The sequence below is a fragment of the Urocitellus parryii genome, unplaced genomic scaffold, assembly GCF_045843805.1.
Source record: "Urocitellus parryii isolate mUroPar1 unplaced genomic scaffold, mUroPar1.hap1 Scaffold_37, whole genome shotgun sequence".
In the NCBI taxonomy this organism is placed as follows: Eukaryota; Metazoa; Chordata; class Mammalia; order Rodentia; family Sciuridae; genus Urocitellus; species Urocitellus parryii.
In genome coordinates, this window is record NW_027553327.1 from 9,158,848 (window position 1) to 9,175,610 (window position 16,763).

Consider the following 16,763-nt stretch of genomic DNA (forward strand, 5'->3'; position numbering starts at 1 on the left):
GCAGTGGTAGCCATCTGCAGCTCCAGGTCAGGCACTGGATCATGAGGCTAACCAACACTTGGGAGTGTCCTGTTGCCAGTATTGTTTGGTTCAGGTATTCAATAAATCACATGAGATATTCAGAAATTTATGATAAAATAGGCCCTTTGTTCATTGATTTTTCCCTAACTATAAACTAATGAAAGGTGTTCTGAGTAGGTCTAGGGTAAGCCAGGCTAAATTATGATGCTAGGAGTTCAAGTGTATAAAATGCATTTTTAGCTACTGTAGTTCCAGCTTATAATGATTTTATAAGGACATATCATCTAAGATTGAGGAACATCTGTATATCAGTGAAATTGTATTTTGATGTAACATGAAAGTACCCTGTTTCTCAGTTTTGAAATGATGTTTATTTTAGATAATACCATAAGTTAATTGTAACATAGAAATGAAAATATCATAAACCTCCTTCCTATCTATCATAAAGCCATGTGCTTATCTATGTATATATGTAACATTTAATTAGGCAAGCAGTAATATATTTGTAGTAAATAATTAATGTAATGAAAATGAGAACCTTGATTCTAAAATGAGAAAATTACATATTTGCTTACCTTATCTGATAATTTAAAAAATCTATATTGAAAAGTTATGAGATTAGAGTAGAAAATGCAACTTAAATTTCATCCCTTAGGATTTAAATATTAAAGGGGGAAGTATCCTGAAAACGCTGAGTAGGACTCTAGTTTGTAGATTTGGGTGTAGAGTGTCATAGAATCTTTCATAGACTTAAATCATTACCTTCTCTCTTTGAAGGGTTCATTTCTCGAAGTATTACAAGACTCCATATGAATGTGAATTCATCTTTTCTTCATATTTCCTAACATTCTTCGTATAGTCAACTTTTATTGTTTTGAGGAAAATCTTTGAGTGTCCAGTACTCTTTCGTTCAAAGTTTTCAAAACAATTACGGTAACTTCTGAGATTATTTCAATGATGTGAGAATAGAATAAGTCTCTATTAAATAGTCTCTTAATTTCCCATATGCCAAATTAACAAATTCTAATATCATTCAGACCTAATGATTTGAAAATTAGGTAAATCATGGAAGCAATAATCAGTTTTTCAAAAATTGCCTTGTCGATGTTGTTATGGTTGAGATATGGGGTGTTCCTCAAAAGTGCACATATGACTCAATGCAAGAATGTTCAGAAATGAAACAATGACGTTATAAGAGGTGTAACTCTAATTAATAGTGGATTAATACACTGATGTAGATTAAGGGTTGTAACTGTAGGCAGGTAGATGTGTTTGAAGGAAATAGGTCACTGGGGTCATAACTTTAGGGGTTTATGTTTTGATGAGCAGAGCTTACTGTGTTTCCTCTGTCATGAACCAAGCAGCTTTCCTCTGCTGCAGTCTTCTGCCATGATGTTCTGCCTCAGGCCAAGAGCAATGGAGTTGACTGACTATGGACTGAAATCTCTGAAACCATGAGCCAAAATAAACTTTTCCTCCTCTGAGTTGTGTTCTCTCTCTCTCTCTCTCTCTCTCTCTCTCTCTCTCTTTCTCTCTCTCTCTCTCTCTCTCTCTCTCTCTCTCTCTCTTTGTTTTTAATATTTATGTTTTATGTGGTGCTGAGGATTGATCCCAGGGTCTTACATGTGCTAGGTGAGTGCTCTACCACTGAGCCACAACCCCAGCCCCCTACGCCCTGCTCTGAGTTGTTCTTGTCAGATCTTTTGGTTACAGTGACACAAAGCTGACTAAAACAATGTATAATGGGAAGACACAGTATACACATTTAACGTGTACAATTTGAAAATTTGACATGTTTTCACCTATAGTAATTATCAACACAAATCAAAGTAATGAACATAGATAGTCACTATCCTCAAAAGTCTTCTGTTACCCTTTTTAGTCCTTCACCTCCCATCTCCAGTGAACCAGCAATCTGCCTTCTGTCACAAAAGATGAATTTTCATTTTCTAGAATTATATATATTAATTTTTCAATGACAAATTCCAACCTACTTTGTAAAAGTTATATATTCATTCCAAGGGATTCTTTTATACTTATTTGTGTCCTTTAGACACATTTAGACAAGGCTAGGATGTTAACAGGGCCAAGTGGGTTTCAGGATAATGTCATAGTTATCTATTGCTGCATGACAAATTATACCAAGACATGACAGCTTAAACAACAAATATTTATTGCCTCACAAAATTTCTGAGGGTCAGCAGAAATTTCTGAGACTTAGCTGAGTGGTTTTGGTCTAGACTATCTTGTAAGCTTACAGTTTGTCTACCAGCAAGGCCTGGAGATAACTGAATGATTGCCTAGGCTAGAAATTCTATTTCCAAGACGGCATATTGATGTGACCATTGGCCAGAGGCTCCAGTTCCTTGCCTGCTCTCTTGTCAGAAGGCCTCCAATTCTCATCTTTTGCCCTTTTTATAAGACCATTCAACACAGTATCAGGATTCCCCCAGAGTATATGCAGTGAAGGCTATGACCAAGATGAAAGCCATATTTTATTGGATTACCTAGTCTTGATTACTATCTTTTCTTCCATAGTCCATGTTTGAGACATAACAGCCCTGGTCCATGTAGAAGGGGACCACAAAAGAGTTTTACTAGGAGGTAGTGATATTTGGGGCAATCTTGAAGGCTGGCTACCATAATATGTTTGTCTGTATAGTCAATTCCCTTGTGTAATTAGCCTATACGATTCAAACCAGCAGTATCCATTTGCCATAATTTATGAGCTGATTACATAATAGTTTTAAAATTTATTGAATAACAGTTTTCAAAGCACATAAAAGTCATTGCCTTTTATTTGGAAATGGGAAGCTATAGGAAGATTTTGAGCAGAGAGACACGATCAAATTTATATTTAAGAATATCACTCTAGTTGCCATCAGGACAATAGATATTGGGGAAAATGAGGGCAGAAGCAAGGACAGAAGAAGGCTATGGGAATCATTAAGGTGACTTATGATGTGGGTTTGGCCTGTATATTGGCTTAGCAGATGCAGAGGAGTGGTCAGATTCTGGGCATGTTTCAAATGCTTATTTGGAAAGAAGGAAGTCAGAAAAATAAATAAATAAAATGCTATATAATTTATATCAAATTCTAGAAAATGCAAAACAATCTATAACGACAGGAGATGTTTGGAGACAGCCCAGAAAAGGAGAGGGGAGGGATTACAAAGAAGGATGAAATACTCTTTTGATTTTGGTGTTAGTCTCATAGGTATATTCATGTCAAAACTTATCAAATTGTACACCTTAAATGTGCAATTTATTGTAGGTCAACTATATCTCAATAAAATTGTAAAAATAAAGACATAATATTGTCTAATGGAATGGAGTTGGAATGTGAGAGAAAAGAGATCAAAGATGGTTTGTAAGTTTTGGGCTTTGAGCACCTGGATAATGGGAATAAATTGTCATTCTTATTTCTGAGATAGGGAAGACTGAAAGGAGCAGATTTTGAGAGAAAAATGAGTTCAGTTTTCAACATGTTGTTAGAGATGCCTACTAGATACATTTTATAACATAATAAATACATGGTAGAAAAGAAATGAAGAATGACTCAGATAGACAGTTTCTCTCTATGATCCACTGGTTCTCCAGAAAGCGCAGAAGTACACTGGACCAACCGGGACCTCTCATGGCCCCTGTAGACAAATATTTATGCACACCTTTTTTCCATCGTTTTCTTTATTTAACATTATGAACATGGTGGACTAGATTTTTTTCTCTAAATTTTAAAGATTCAGTTAATTTGGGGAAACAACTGATGGGTTCATTGTTGGAGGTTGATGAATAACCTTAGCAGAGACTATAGTAACAAGCCCTTGGTCACAGACAAACGAGAATGGCTCCACCCAGGATGGGAGCATTACAGACACTCTTCCTTGGGCTGGCTAGCTTGTGCCTTCCCCCTGTTAACTGTACATATCAGTAATTCAGCTATATTATGATTTAAATCAGATTTTGCTCCTCTTGTCAGAAAGTACAACAATTGCTTGTTAGTTGATAGGTTGTGATGAAAAGGAGTCTACTCCTTTGGCTTGAAACTTAGCTCCATTACTCACTGGATGTGTGACTGCCTCAATTTACTCTAAAATAAGGATTGGAATAGGACCTACTACTACTGTAAGGTACTATTGTTATGAAGATTAAATTAATTGATATGTATAAAACCTTCAGAATAACAACTGGACATAAAGAAAGCGTTCAAGAAATGTTAGCTACTAGCTTTCTTCTCTGACAATCAGTTTTGTCAGTTGGTTCCCACTACGTTGTGGACTTTTTTGGACCAGGACCAGATATCTTGTCTTTTGATTTTCATCCACTCCCACACCATGCTAGGACTTTGTCCAGCGTCTGGCATGAATGGTAGCACAAAATGAAAGTTAAAAATATGCTGTTGAATTAAATGATTTCTTCCCTTATGGATAAAGATAAGAATCTTAAGATCTTAGCCCAAAGACTAATGTCCATCTCTCTGCCCCCATCTGTCCCTGCCTTAAAAAATAAAGCAGGCCACTGTCTCCAGTTTACACCCTCACTCACAGTTCCATTCACCTTCCCCTTTCCTAATCAGAGGGATCTTGGGGTGGGGCTTCAAGGAACCTCTAGGAGTTTGAAGGGGAGGGAGCCTGGAACCATAGATTAGCTGTGACAAGTCAGGGGTGGGATTTGGTAGTTCAGAAAAGGAGGTACCAGACCAGGAATGAGGGATGGGAGTGATGGTGGAGTGGGCTAGTTCAGGGTGGACCAGAAATGAGACATTGAGGAAAGCCAGAAAGGGCCAGTTGGCGGAGGGGGGGGGATGGGTGGGTGATGACTAGAATCATGCGGAGGGTCGCTTGTGAGGGCACAGAAGCAAAGGCAGGTGATTGGACGAGAAGGAGAGTCCTAGTTGCCAAGGCAGCGACTAGAGGAGAAGGTCTTCAGTTGAGGAGAAGGTCTCCACTAGAGAAGGACGGAGCTCCAGCTCCGTGCAGTTCTCCAGTAGAGTCTGTGGATCGACCCCCAGATATCCCTGCTGACGGGTCACCCGGGAAAGGCTTAAGCCTTCCCGGGCACCACCCCTCCGTGCTTTGCTACCCACCCGCCCCCTGACGCCGGCCTCTGGCGCCGCCCGCTGCAGCCTACTCCACCGGGTCACCGGCTCCCCGAGGTGACCACAACATGGTTGTGGCGCCACTGCTGCTCTTCTGTCTGTTCGTGCTGTGGCCGGCCTGGCGAGTGCCGGGCCAACGGGACCTGATCACCGGCCAGCGCTTGTCGAAGCACAAACTCTGTGCAGATGAGGAATGCAGCAGTGAGTGCGCAGGCGGGCGGGCCCGCCCCGCCCGGGTCTCCGCGGGGGCTCCGATCCCCTGGTCCCCAGCCCCGTGGGCTGGGCTAGGGGGTCCCAGGATGACGGGTGGGGCGCAGGAGTGATAGAGCCTCGGGAGATGAGAAACAATTTTTCAAAAAAATCCCCAATAATGGCATCAACAGCATTCTACTTTTGTGTTGCTCACTCTCATTTTATCAGTAAATTAGATGATGACTAATTGTTTTATTTTATCCATCCAGTATGGTGCTATAAAGCCGTAATTACTGTATTTTGTGTTTTTAAAGGTTCTGGTCTGTAAGCATAGCTATAAGCATTATCCTGCACCAGTGCAGGGCTTGGCAGCACTGATCTGAACCCCCCCACCATTTGCACACACAGAGTGTAGGAGAACTCATAGTAGGGGGGGGGATTCAGTTAATGTGAGAAGGAATAACATATCAGTTCTCCCATTTTCCAGAAGACATTGCATCCATATATGAACACTACTGACTTCTGAACTGTCTTTAACTCCATAAGGTTCTGAAAATGAATCACGCACCATTAAGATTTGTTATTTTCATGCTCCAAAACTTTCAAGATTAGGGATAACTTGGCTTACAAAATTAAGAATGAATTATTTCCCTGGCCTTTTAGGTTCCACCACAAAATGATGTCAATGACCTTTAATAGGTAAAATCTTCCCAAATGTCATTTAATGTGTCTCAGGTGCTGAGATGCTGAGCCAATGGGGCAGACTTCACCAGCAGTCAAATTCATAGACCAATAGTGAATGGAGGGTCTGGGGTTGTAGCTCAGTGGTAGAGCGCTTGTCTAACATGAGGCACTGGGTTTGATTCTCAGCACTGCATACAAATAAATAAAATAAAGGTCCATCAAAAACTAAATAAAAATTAGGCAAAAGCTTAAAAATATAGTAGTGAATAGAATCTCAGGGTTGAGAAAGACCTTAGAGGCAACTGGTCCAACTTCTTAATAACTGCATGTTGGACTCCTGCTGTTTTATCAAACATACCCCAGGCTCATGTAACTCATACTGAAATTCCACCCCTACAAGCTCTCAGGTCTAACTGGAATTCTACCTCATTCACAGAGCCTCAATGCAGGTCTGTACCCAATTCCCTTTAGTCTCTCTTGGTATTACTGTGTTCTTTTTAAATAGCTGTCATCTGTCCATTCAATAAATAATTGTTGAGTATCTCTGCCAGGTGCCAGATACTGTGTTAAGCCTTGGCTCATTCCACCTGCAAATCTGAAAACCAAGATTCCCTCTCTTTCAGCTTTCCTAAAATTTTAAACACAAGTTTCACCAGCACTAAATCCATGTTTTTTGAATGTGACCCTGTCTATATATCTCTGGTTTAAAAATTTTCCTCGAGTAAATATTGTTCTGGTAGCAGTTGTATGGCCATGGAAGTAGTGGAGAGTAGACTGGAGATTGTTCATTTTATAATTGAAGGGTCTGACAGCTCTAATTAGGATTTTGAAGTTTTCTTCTCTGTGTTAATTGTCTTTAGGAGAGCCACATATTCCAGGCACTGTGACTCATATATTTAGTGAAATACTCAATGAATATTGAAACTGAAGAGAGACAATTCTTATTCTATAGCATAAAATAAAATAGCCATTTCCCCTTTCAATTTTAGAGCTACTTATAACAGAAGGTACTCCTGTTGATGCTGCTGATACAGAAAACCAACTAGAGATAAATGTGGAAGAGCCAGAAGATGCCACCCTTTTGGACAGCATACTTTTCTTGTTACATTCATTCTTGCTTTATTTGTCTAAGATGGTAAGTTTGACATAGTTTCTTCAATTAGAATGTTGATTATTTATTAGTTTTTAAGTGGCTTCTGGTCATGAAGTGAAGAACTTAAAATGTCTTTATGAAAATGACTCCTGACCCTTTGAGTAGATAGCTCCTGGAACAAAAGCCATAGGGGTGTGGCTTTAATGGCTACTTGGTTTAGCACATGAGGAAGATTTGCTGTCTACCAAGGCTGGACATTTGCACACCTGTAAAAACTTGGTTCTTCCCCTCAGAACCTTTCATTCTGGCAGGGAGATAACAGCATTCACTTGAAACACAGTAAGATAATGGCAGAAAGAGAGGTATTTATTTGATGGTAGAACATTATTGTCCATAAATGCATTTATTATGGTTGGAAGGGTGATCAATAAGGTCAGAAAGTAGTTGAGATGTGTTTGAAGCACAGGCAAAGGGCAAACAGGAGTCTGACATGTGGTTTGTTGTTGATTAGACAGGCTGGGGTGGAGGACGGTGGGGGAAGCTGGCAGTCAGAAGAAATGTGTTCAGAGAAATGGAAACATGAAGAAAAGGATATTCTCGGAGGGCAGGAGAATGTGAATAGTTGGTGTTGTAAAGTGTGAAGTTGGAGGGGGATGGGCCTGTTGGAGAGGCCAGCAAATCTTAAAGGAAGTCATGAGCCAAAGTAGCATTAGACCATTAATAGTGGGGATCCTTAGAAAGTTTTAAGAATGAAAGGAATTAGGTTAGATCTGTTTCTTAGAAAGAGTCACTTAAGGCTGATCTTTCTAAAGAAAATCATGATCCAAACAAGACATTTAATCTGTCTAGAAGCTTATCTAAGCATTTTAGGACTTACCTCCCCCCCATTGGTATTTGTTGATATTGGACTTTTAGAATTTAATTATAGGAATGAGAAAGCTTTTAGAGGTTGGAGAATTTAATTATAGGAATTATAGGAATGAGAAAGCTTTTAGAGGTTGGAGAATTTAATTATAGGAATTATAGGAATGAGAAAGCTTTTAGAGGTTGGAGGGCCATTGTGACAGTAATCCTCCTCAACTGAAGTTGTTTCCTGTAGGTTGTGTTATTTCAAGGCTTGTGTAATAAATATGATGTTGTTGTTTTCCTTGTAAAATGTATAGATTTTGAAGCCAGGTAGATCTGATTTCAAATCCCAAGGTTATCATTTAGAAGTTTGGGCAAATAACTAAACTTTTGAAAAAAGTTCTCCTCATCTGAAAAATGTAGATAATGCTTACTCCAATCATAAGAATTAAATGATTTGACAAGGTAAAATGTCTGGTGAGGTGTCTGGCACTTTGAAGGGTTTTACCCCCACACACCCCCTAATTCTCATGTAGGCAGTCAGAAGGTGTTTATATAAGAGTGGAATGGAAGTAAGATTTAAAATCTTATACATATATCATCATTGTTTTTATTTGTTGCCATAAAATTAATTAGTTCTTTCATATAGTTAAGTTTTTGTCTTAAATGAATTTTTTAAATTCTAAAAACCAGGTTATCAGAGAAAAGAATGATCCAGAGGGATTCTAGCCAGGTGTTAGACAATGTGATGATATAGGGCCTGTTACAAACTGGAAATGTATGCTCAATTTAAAGTATTTAGATTCGGGCTGGGGTTGTGGTTCAGTGGTAGAGCGCTTGCCTAGCATACATGAGGCACTGGGTTCGATCCTCAGCACCATATAAAAACAAAACAATGTGTCCACCCTAAAACTAAAGATACATAAATAAATATTTTTTTAAAAGTATTTAGATTCATTATACTTGAAAACACTGCAAGAGAACAAAAAATATGAGACTGCCAGTATCCTCTCTCTTGAAGAAGCTATTGGAAAATATTGAGGAGGTGGTTTTCTGATGAGGAGGTTGGTTTAGAATTGCCATGATTCTTTGTGACTGTTTTGTTATAAATTTAAGGTTTCCCATTTTTTCTAATTTGTCTGTTTCAGCTGTTTACTACATTGCCTGATGATACTCAACCTGGGCCTGATTTTTATGGACTACCATGGAAGCCTGTAGTTTTCACTGTTTTCTTTGGGATTGTAGCCTTTCTCATTTTCTTTTGGAGAACTGTTGTTGTTGTGAGTAAATTGACTTACTTATACCTTAGCACATAAGCACAAGGATTATTTTATATAGTCACTGCCCCCCCCCTTTTTTTTCTTTTTCAGTTGCTAAAACACAAATTAGTGGTTTAAGTCAAACTAACCTTATAAAATAATTTAGTGTGGGTGCAGTTGGTAGAACTGGTAATTCTTACAGCCATCCTAACCAGTAGTTTCATATGTATCAGAAGTCTTAAAAGTGGGATAAAAGATGGGATAGGTTAGATAAATATCCTTTTATGTAGCATATATGTCTAGTAGTCTATCTTAAAGAAATAACTATGCTTTGAAGATTTTGGTAATGTTTTTCAATGGAACAGTGTATTAGATTGAAGACTTAGCACAACATAATTTATTTAGGGGTTATTGTATGTTTGATTAATGGAATAGTAGGCAGATTTATTTATTTCAAAGCTTTGAGGTACAGAAAATGCTCACAATTAAATGTGAAGTGGGGAAAAAAGCAGAAACTAAGATTTAAATGTTGATGAACTGTATGTTAATATAAACACATATAAACAGGGGGAAATGCTGCAAAGAAATACAGTAAAATGAGAAAAAGGAGATGAGATAATTTTTCCAGTCTTTTATATAAATTTTCCCAGATTTTATGATTTGATCATATGTTCAGAAAATACCTTTTTATTTGGAAGTATAGATTATGTGTTGTCCAAAAATCCATTAAATGTTTTGTTCATTAAGTTTTTTTTTCCTGAGCAGAATTAGTCTATGTCTGTGTATGTGTGTACATATATGTATAAGTGTGTGTGTGTGTGTGTATAGGCTTATACATACTTATGTTTGTACTGTAGGTTATTCTGTTTCATAGTTATTTAACATAATTGGAAGAAAATTATTTTAGGTAAATGGACTTTGCATATGAAAATCCTAACATTTAAAGAGGCCAAAAGCATTGGATACAAATCTTTTCAAAACTGAGTGTTCTTTTTTCTGATTTCTTAATTATTTCAGACATATCATTGTTAAGATAAGTTTCCTCTCCTTGTACAGTTGAGAGTAAAATCTCTTAAAAAGTATTCCCTTCTTAAATAGAAGAATCGTTTGCCTGGATTCCTGTGAGGAATTTTCTAATCTCATTGAACTTTGTCTCAGCTAAAAGGAAAAAGGAAATAGAAGGATAAAGAGAAGGGAAAAACATGAAACCATTTTATATTTCTCTCTCTTGTTTCTTTCATTTCAAGAACTGCGGTACCTGTTTCTCTTTTCACTAGGTTATGTGGGATCTGGTTCCTAACTTGTTGCTCCTCAGTTTCAGCATTTGACTTTGGAACTTTAGTCCCTACCTTAGATGACTGCTTTTATGCTACTTCCCATTTTCCTCTGTTGTCATTTTGAGTAAAAGGTTAGCAAGGCTATGACATTAAAGAAATGTTCATTTATTTCTGTGTTGGAGTTTTCTGAATGCAATTTCCTATTACGAAGATCCCATGGATGATCCATGGACACATCTGAGTATCCCATCACCATTAATAACATAAGTTTGAAAGGACAAGTAATATGCTAAGTTACAAAGAAATTTAGTGATGTTTTAAAAAAAATTCTGCTTAGGTTTTATTATCAGGCAGTTTATTGCTGTCTTTTGGAAATGATTGTTTTTGTCCTTTCCAGAATATGTTAATTGTCATTTCTCTTGTTGCTTGTGCATTTTCTTCTAGCAGTCTTCCCTTTCAGATTTCTTGCTATATATTTAGTGGTTTGCAGAAATAAGATGATGTAGCCTCTTAGTTTCTAAATTCAGCCAATAGCCAAATTTAAATTGGAGTTCTAAGATGTTTTCTGGTGAGTGAAAGTGGCATATCTTAGTACAAAGATTATGCCTTTAATATTGTTTCCTCAGATTCCTTTTGAATAGTCATTGTTTCTAGACTTTATCCTGGTTATTTAGAATTGTCAAGTAAATGATTTTGAAGACACACACACACACACACACACACACACACACACATATACACACACACATCTTTACTGTGAAATAAGGTACATATCTTAGTGTTTTTATGTCAGAGGCTATTTATGAAATCTCACTACCAATTAAATTTAAAAGGCTTGTTAACTTGTTAACTTTACTTATTTTTAATCCTATAAATTATTATCCTGAACCAGAATGTTATTAAATTCTCACTTGGTTATGATTCTGACTGTTGTTTTAGGAATGCTGTTTCTATTGAGCATATGTTTGACATCAAATTTAATCTTTTTTCTCTCTTCTAGGTAAAAGATAGAGAATATCAAGGTAAATTTTTAGGTTTCTTGTAATAACCCTTTGTATTGGTGTTTGTTGTGTGTTTTATGTATGTTAGAAATAGATACAGTGACTTTTAATGTCTATTATCTTTTTTACCTCCTGAAAATTTTACTATTCCTAGGTTGCTAGCATGGATAATAGAGTAGATGATGATGGTTCCAACTCTGAGATAGGAGATAAAGAGGAGGAACAAATTGTGGATAGGGAGATGATGATAAGTTTTAATTTGGGGCAGATTAACTTTGAATATTGATGTAATGCAGATGTATTACATTTGAAGAGTATTTCTATGCTAATTATTTAATCATGCATTAAGTAATTGAGTAGATAATTTAAAGAATGGTAATGTGAATCAGTATGTTTTCATTTCTGTTTTTCTTTGCAAAGAATGAAATGATTCCATTTTCTGAAAAGAAAGTGTTTTGAGAAGGGAGGAATATCAAGCTACAACACTTTACTGTATTTCCCATCTGTGAAATAAGCTTAAATTGAAATATCATTTTGGATGGGAGGGGTACCTGTGATTGAACTCTGGGGCACTCTACTGAGCCACATCCCCAACCCCCTATATTTAGAGACCAAGTCTCACTTAGTTGCTTAGTGTCTCGCTCTTGTTGAGGCTGGCTTTGAACTTGGGATCCTTCTAGCTCAGCCTCCTGAGCCACTGGGATTACAGGTGTGCACCACTGCACCCAGCAAAATATCATTGTTCTTATATTTTTCTTAAATTTTAATAATTTTTATACTCTTATTGCTAATAAGCATAGATTGCTTTTTAAAAGCATAATAGTTATGCTAAGAAGTATTTCCTCATAGTACCATATAACATGTCTTTGCTTTTAGTAGATTGAGTAATTGAATTTCATTTAGTGATTGTAATAATCTTGTGTATTTCCCCCTTTTAGTCATTGAACAGCAAATTTCCAAAAAGATGAACAATTTCATGAAAGAAAATGAAGAACTAATGCAGAAATTGTCAAATTATGAACAGAAGGTATAATATTTTTTTTTGTTTCTTTCTCCCTTGGTTCTAGCATGAATCATTTCTACCTGTTTTAATTTTAAAATCGTATTTTAAAATTTTTGTTTCATTATTTCCTACAAATCATCCAAATTCTAAACAGTCATATGTATTAAGTACTGCTTTCTTCTGGAAAGGGTCACTTGTCTGGAAGTAACTTGTATAGTAGCACTATAATTTGTGTATCTTAATTCTGAATGCTTTATTTACATAGATGAAGGAATCAAAGAAACAGGTCCAAGAGACCATGAAAAAAAATATGATTCTTTCTGATGAAGCAACTAAATATAAGGTAAAAATCCCTTCTTTGGGGGGAATTACATTCTAAACTCAAAAGTAAATGTAATGAGTGAGTAATATTGACACCTTTTTTTCCAGGATAAAGTGAAGCTTCTTGAAAAAGATAAAGAACTTCTGGATGAGAAAGCTAAAAGTCTTCTTGTTACGTTAGCATCTGAGAGAGAACAGAATGCTAAGAATCAGGACTTGGTAAGAGTTTCGCTGCTAAGTGTTACTGCAATTTGGCTTTTGAAATATTTTGTTAAATTGGTTAAGTTGAACTTAGTCCAGCTGTTAACTAAAGTAAGATTAGGAGTCAAGGAAGTCGAACCCACTTCTGCCCATTTTGTGGAACTTTTAAGTACTGATACAACAAATTATTTTTATGGGCCTAGGAAATATTTTTATTCTCAACCTTGGATAATTTTCATATTGCTTTGCTCTGCCCTTGGAAACATGCAGAACAAGTAAAAAACTATTGTCCAGTTGAACAGTATTTGTTTACTTTTTACTTGAAAGAGTAATGAATTAATCAATTTTCTGTACTTAAAAAAAGTTTACTTACATACTTCATTTTCAATTTCTATAAGTTTCTGTAATTACATAAAAGTTGCAAAAGATAGTAGAGAGTGTGTTCTGAAATATCCTACCCCCAAGTAAGCTTGATCACCCAGCTGAGGTAGTATTTATCAGATTTCTCCACTGTAAAAATTCTTTCCAATCCTTGTCATGTTGTATTCTTTGGAAGTTACCATGCACAGCCCACAGTTAAAGTATGAAGAGTTACAAGCCCAGGATGCAGCTCATGGTAGAGCACTTGCCTAGCATGCATGAGGCCCAGGATTCAATCCCAGGCATTGCAAACAAAGATTGCAGAGTTATGTCCACTTCCTTAAGGAGCAAGTATCTTTATAAATTTTTTGGAATTCTTCTGTATGTGAGATTAGTCTATTCTTCCTTAAATTTTATCATTTTTTACTTCAGATAAGAAAATTTTAAAAATGATCTTGGGAAATTTTTTTCTCTATCACTAGAAAAAAAATTACTAATTTGAACTGGTTTACTTGAAACAGTAATTAATTATAGTTAATTTTCTATGCTTTAAAACATTTTATTTACTTATTGCATTATGATTTTCTATACTTTGACCTTTTTTTTCTGGTTATCTCACAAACAGTAAGGTTGTGGATGCCATGAAATATTTATGACTTCATTTTCCCTCATCTCTTTCAGTTCTTGATTTTTTGCTTAGTCCAAATCTGGATCCCCCTGCATTTACCTGAAATGTAATGGGATGGCTTGACAAAAATTTTGTTGTGTTTATCTTTTTTAGTATATATATGTGTGTACACACACACACATATATATATATATATATATATATATATATATATATATATATATATATATATCAGTATTTCTACTGAAATCCTAATGCATATTTTGTGTTCTGTTTTCCCCTGGCAGATAATGGAAAATAAGAAATCTATAGAGAAGCTTAAAGATGTCATTTCAGTGAATAATTCTGAACTTTCAGAGGTAAAGCTGCCAACTCTTGCTATCGGATATTAATACTACATCTTAATTTGTTGCGGACCAAAAATTTGAGGTGTGCTAAAATGTGCAAAAAATGAGAACTATATGATGTCTGGTTTGGGAAAGTATAACTTTGTTTTTTCTTTGGAATTAATTCACTAACTGTAGTGTTTTGCATTAGCTTCAAATTATCCTTACTGAAACTAAGCTTCATGAAGCGAAGGTGAAGTTGGAATGCAGGAAGCTTCAGAAAGAAAATACCATGCTTAAGAAGGAGAAAGAGCAGGTAAAGAAAATTTGATGTCATACATAATGTAAACTAGAGAAGTGAATATCATTATCTTGTATCTTTCTTGGATCTGTTTCTGAGGTAAGGAATATTCATGTAGGACCTTTTCTAGATATGCAAAGTTTAAACAATGCTCCCCAAATTGAGTGCATATATATGTTCTCCATCTGTTTTGGATTTTTGGATTATTGCTTTTCTTATCAAATATCAATCAGTTATTAACTTGCATAGCCTCAAAGAAACTTTTTAAACCAGAAAATTAAGTATTTTATGATCCTGTTTTGAGTAGTTACTGATTCACCGGCCAAGGGAAGATTACATGATAAGGAATCTAAATTTAGGAGACAGTCATATGTGCCCAGCCATTCCTGCTGGAGGTAAATTATTTGAATTGACAGCAATTTTCTGGGGAATGCAATAAAACAGGGTCAACTTCCTGATAGCTCTGATGTTCTTACTGCAGCTGTGAGAGTTGGGGCCACTCTGCCCTCTTCCTTAACCAAGGTCTCAAACCCCTCGATTGACGGAGTCCACCGAGGAGTATGGCTCTCTATTTCTTTGTCTAAGTCTTGTAGTCCTAATGTATCCAGTGCAGAAACCCCTACCTAACCCATATGAATTCATGTGTTTTGACTTTTCAGTTGCAGCAGGAAGTCAAAGACTGGAGTACATCACATGCTGAGCTCAGTGAACAAATCAAATCATTTGAGAAGTCCCAGAAAGATTTACAAGTAGCTCTTAGTTACAAAGATGATACTAATAAAGTAAGTTTATACTCCAAATACATGTTTCATCTCATGAATTCTCCTGAAATCTTCTGAATTAAAATCGAGAGTCTTCCAACCTTTTGCTTCTTTTCTAGGCTTTGACTAATTACATCACACAGTTGAATCGGTTACAATGTGAATCTGAATCTGAGGATCAAAGTACAGATGAGTCAGATGAATTAACCAATGGAGAGGTAGCAGGTGAGATCAGTCTCTGGGAAGTTGAATCCTTTTTTGCTTTCCTGTCTTTAATTAAGTATACAGATGCCACTTTTCAGCTGGCTGAATTTCTTCTTAAGCTTCAGGGTTGTAGACACATCACTGGATCTATAGATATGTCTGTTGCATTGGCAGAGGTGGGTTGCTGGGGTATAATGTACCAATAGGCATGTGAAGAACACTGACTTTTTCTATCCCATTGAAAACTAGTAAGTACACTGCAGCTACAATAGTCACATCCTATACCTCTAAGTATTGAACATTGTACAGTAAGAGAAATTTATTTCTTAACTTATGCAGATGATACTTGATTTTGATACTCATCATCTCTATGGCTCTGTGGTTTTAAGGTCCACAGTCAGTCTTAAGAGTCCGGAGGCAGTTGGAACCATAAACTAAGGCTGTGAGAACAGAGGCTAGAGACTATCAGAAAGCTAGAGAGGGAGTGTAACAGTGTTTACTGATGAGGAAAATATTTCCAAATGTTTTCTCCCAAGTTGGATATTGCTTACATAGCAAGTATTTCAAACCACACCTGGTAGTAGATTCAGGGAGAAAATGTAGGATTGAATCTTTCTAAACAAGACACTTACTTACTTGCCCAGGTGAAGATAGATCTGAGAGAGAAGAAAAGCTTTTATCTTACAAGAATAGCAGAGATAACATTTTAGTTGTGCAAACTAGAAATTCACCTTTTTTTTGTTTTTAAGACAGACATAGTACTTCTATTTATTTTTATGCTGAAGATCAAACTCAGTGCCTCACACATGCTAGGTGAGCACTCTACCACTGAGCCACAACCCCAACCTGAAATTCACCTCTCTTTTTTTTTAAAATCTAAGCTTGCAATTCTCTTAAAAGTCATTAGTCTAATCAGTTTAATTATTTAATTGATTTTTTTTCTTCCGGTGTTTGAACACGATCATTCTTTAGTTTGGGGAAGTTAGGAGAATATAGAGTTAAAAGTAAGGAAAGAAAAAGCTAAAGTCTTTTGTTTTTTAGGTGATCGGAACGAGAAGATCAAAGATCAAATTAAGCAGATGATGGATGTCTCTCGGGTATAGTTCTTTGTAAGAGTCCCATAGTGCCTGTGAATTCTTCCTGTGCCTCACTTTTAAGAATACCTCTCTTTTCTGCAATTTTTAGAC

The 16,763-nt window shown here is 36.3% G+C and overlaps 1 protein-coding gene across 1 annotated transcript; it reads left to right on the forward strand.

Annotated features, from left to right (window-relative positions):
• Positions 1-9,159: 9,159 nt before the first annotated feature.
• Positions 9,160-16,735, forward strand: LOC144252104 (transport and Golgi organization protein 1 homolog). The gene is made up of 10 exons (XM_077794659.1): positions 9,160-9,214; positions 11,471-11,492; positions 12,410-12,498; positions 12,740-12,817; positions 12,904-13,014; positions 14,272-14,343; positions 14,522-14,626; positions 15,271-15,393; positions 15,492-15,597; positions 16,618-16,735. Exons 3-10 carry the CDS (start codon positions 12,436-12,438, stop codon positions 16,677-16,679), a joined length of 720 nt encoding a protein of 239 aa, XP_077650785.1. The 5' UTR covers positions 9,160-9,214; positions 11,471-11,492; positions 12,410-12,435; the 3' UTR covers positions 16,680-16,735.
• The last annotated feature ends 28 nt before the right edge of the window (positions 16,736-16,763 follow it).

Excerpts from the sequence above, each read along its gene's own strand:
- LOC144252104 (XM_077794659.1), top strand. The coding sequence starts at position 12,436 with ATGAACAATTTCATGAAAGAAAATGAAGAACTAATGCAGAAATTGTCA. Across the intron at positions 14,344-14,521 it reads ATAATTCTGAACTTTCAGAG|CTTCAAATTATCCTTACTGA; the intron begins GTAAAGCTGCCA and ends GTTTTGCATTAG. Across the intron at positions 15,394-15,491 it reads ACAAAGATGATACTAATAAA|GCTTTGACTAATTACATCAC; the intron begins GTAAGTTTATAC and ends CTTCTTTTCTAG.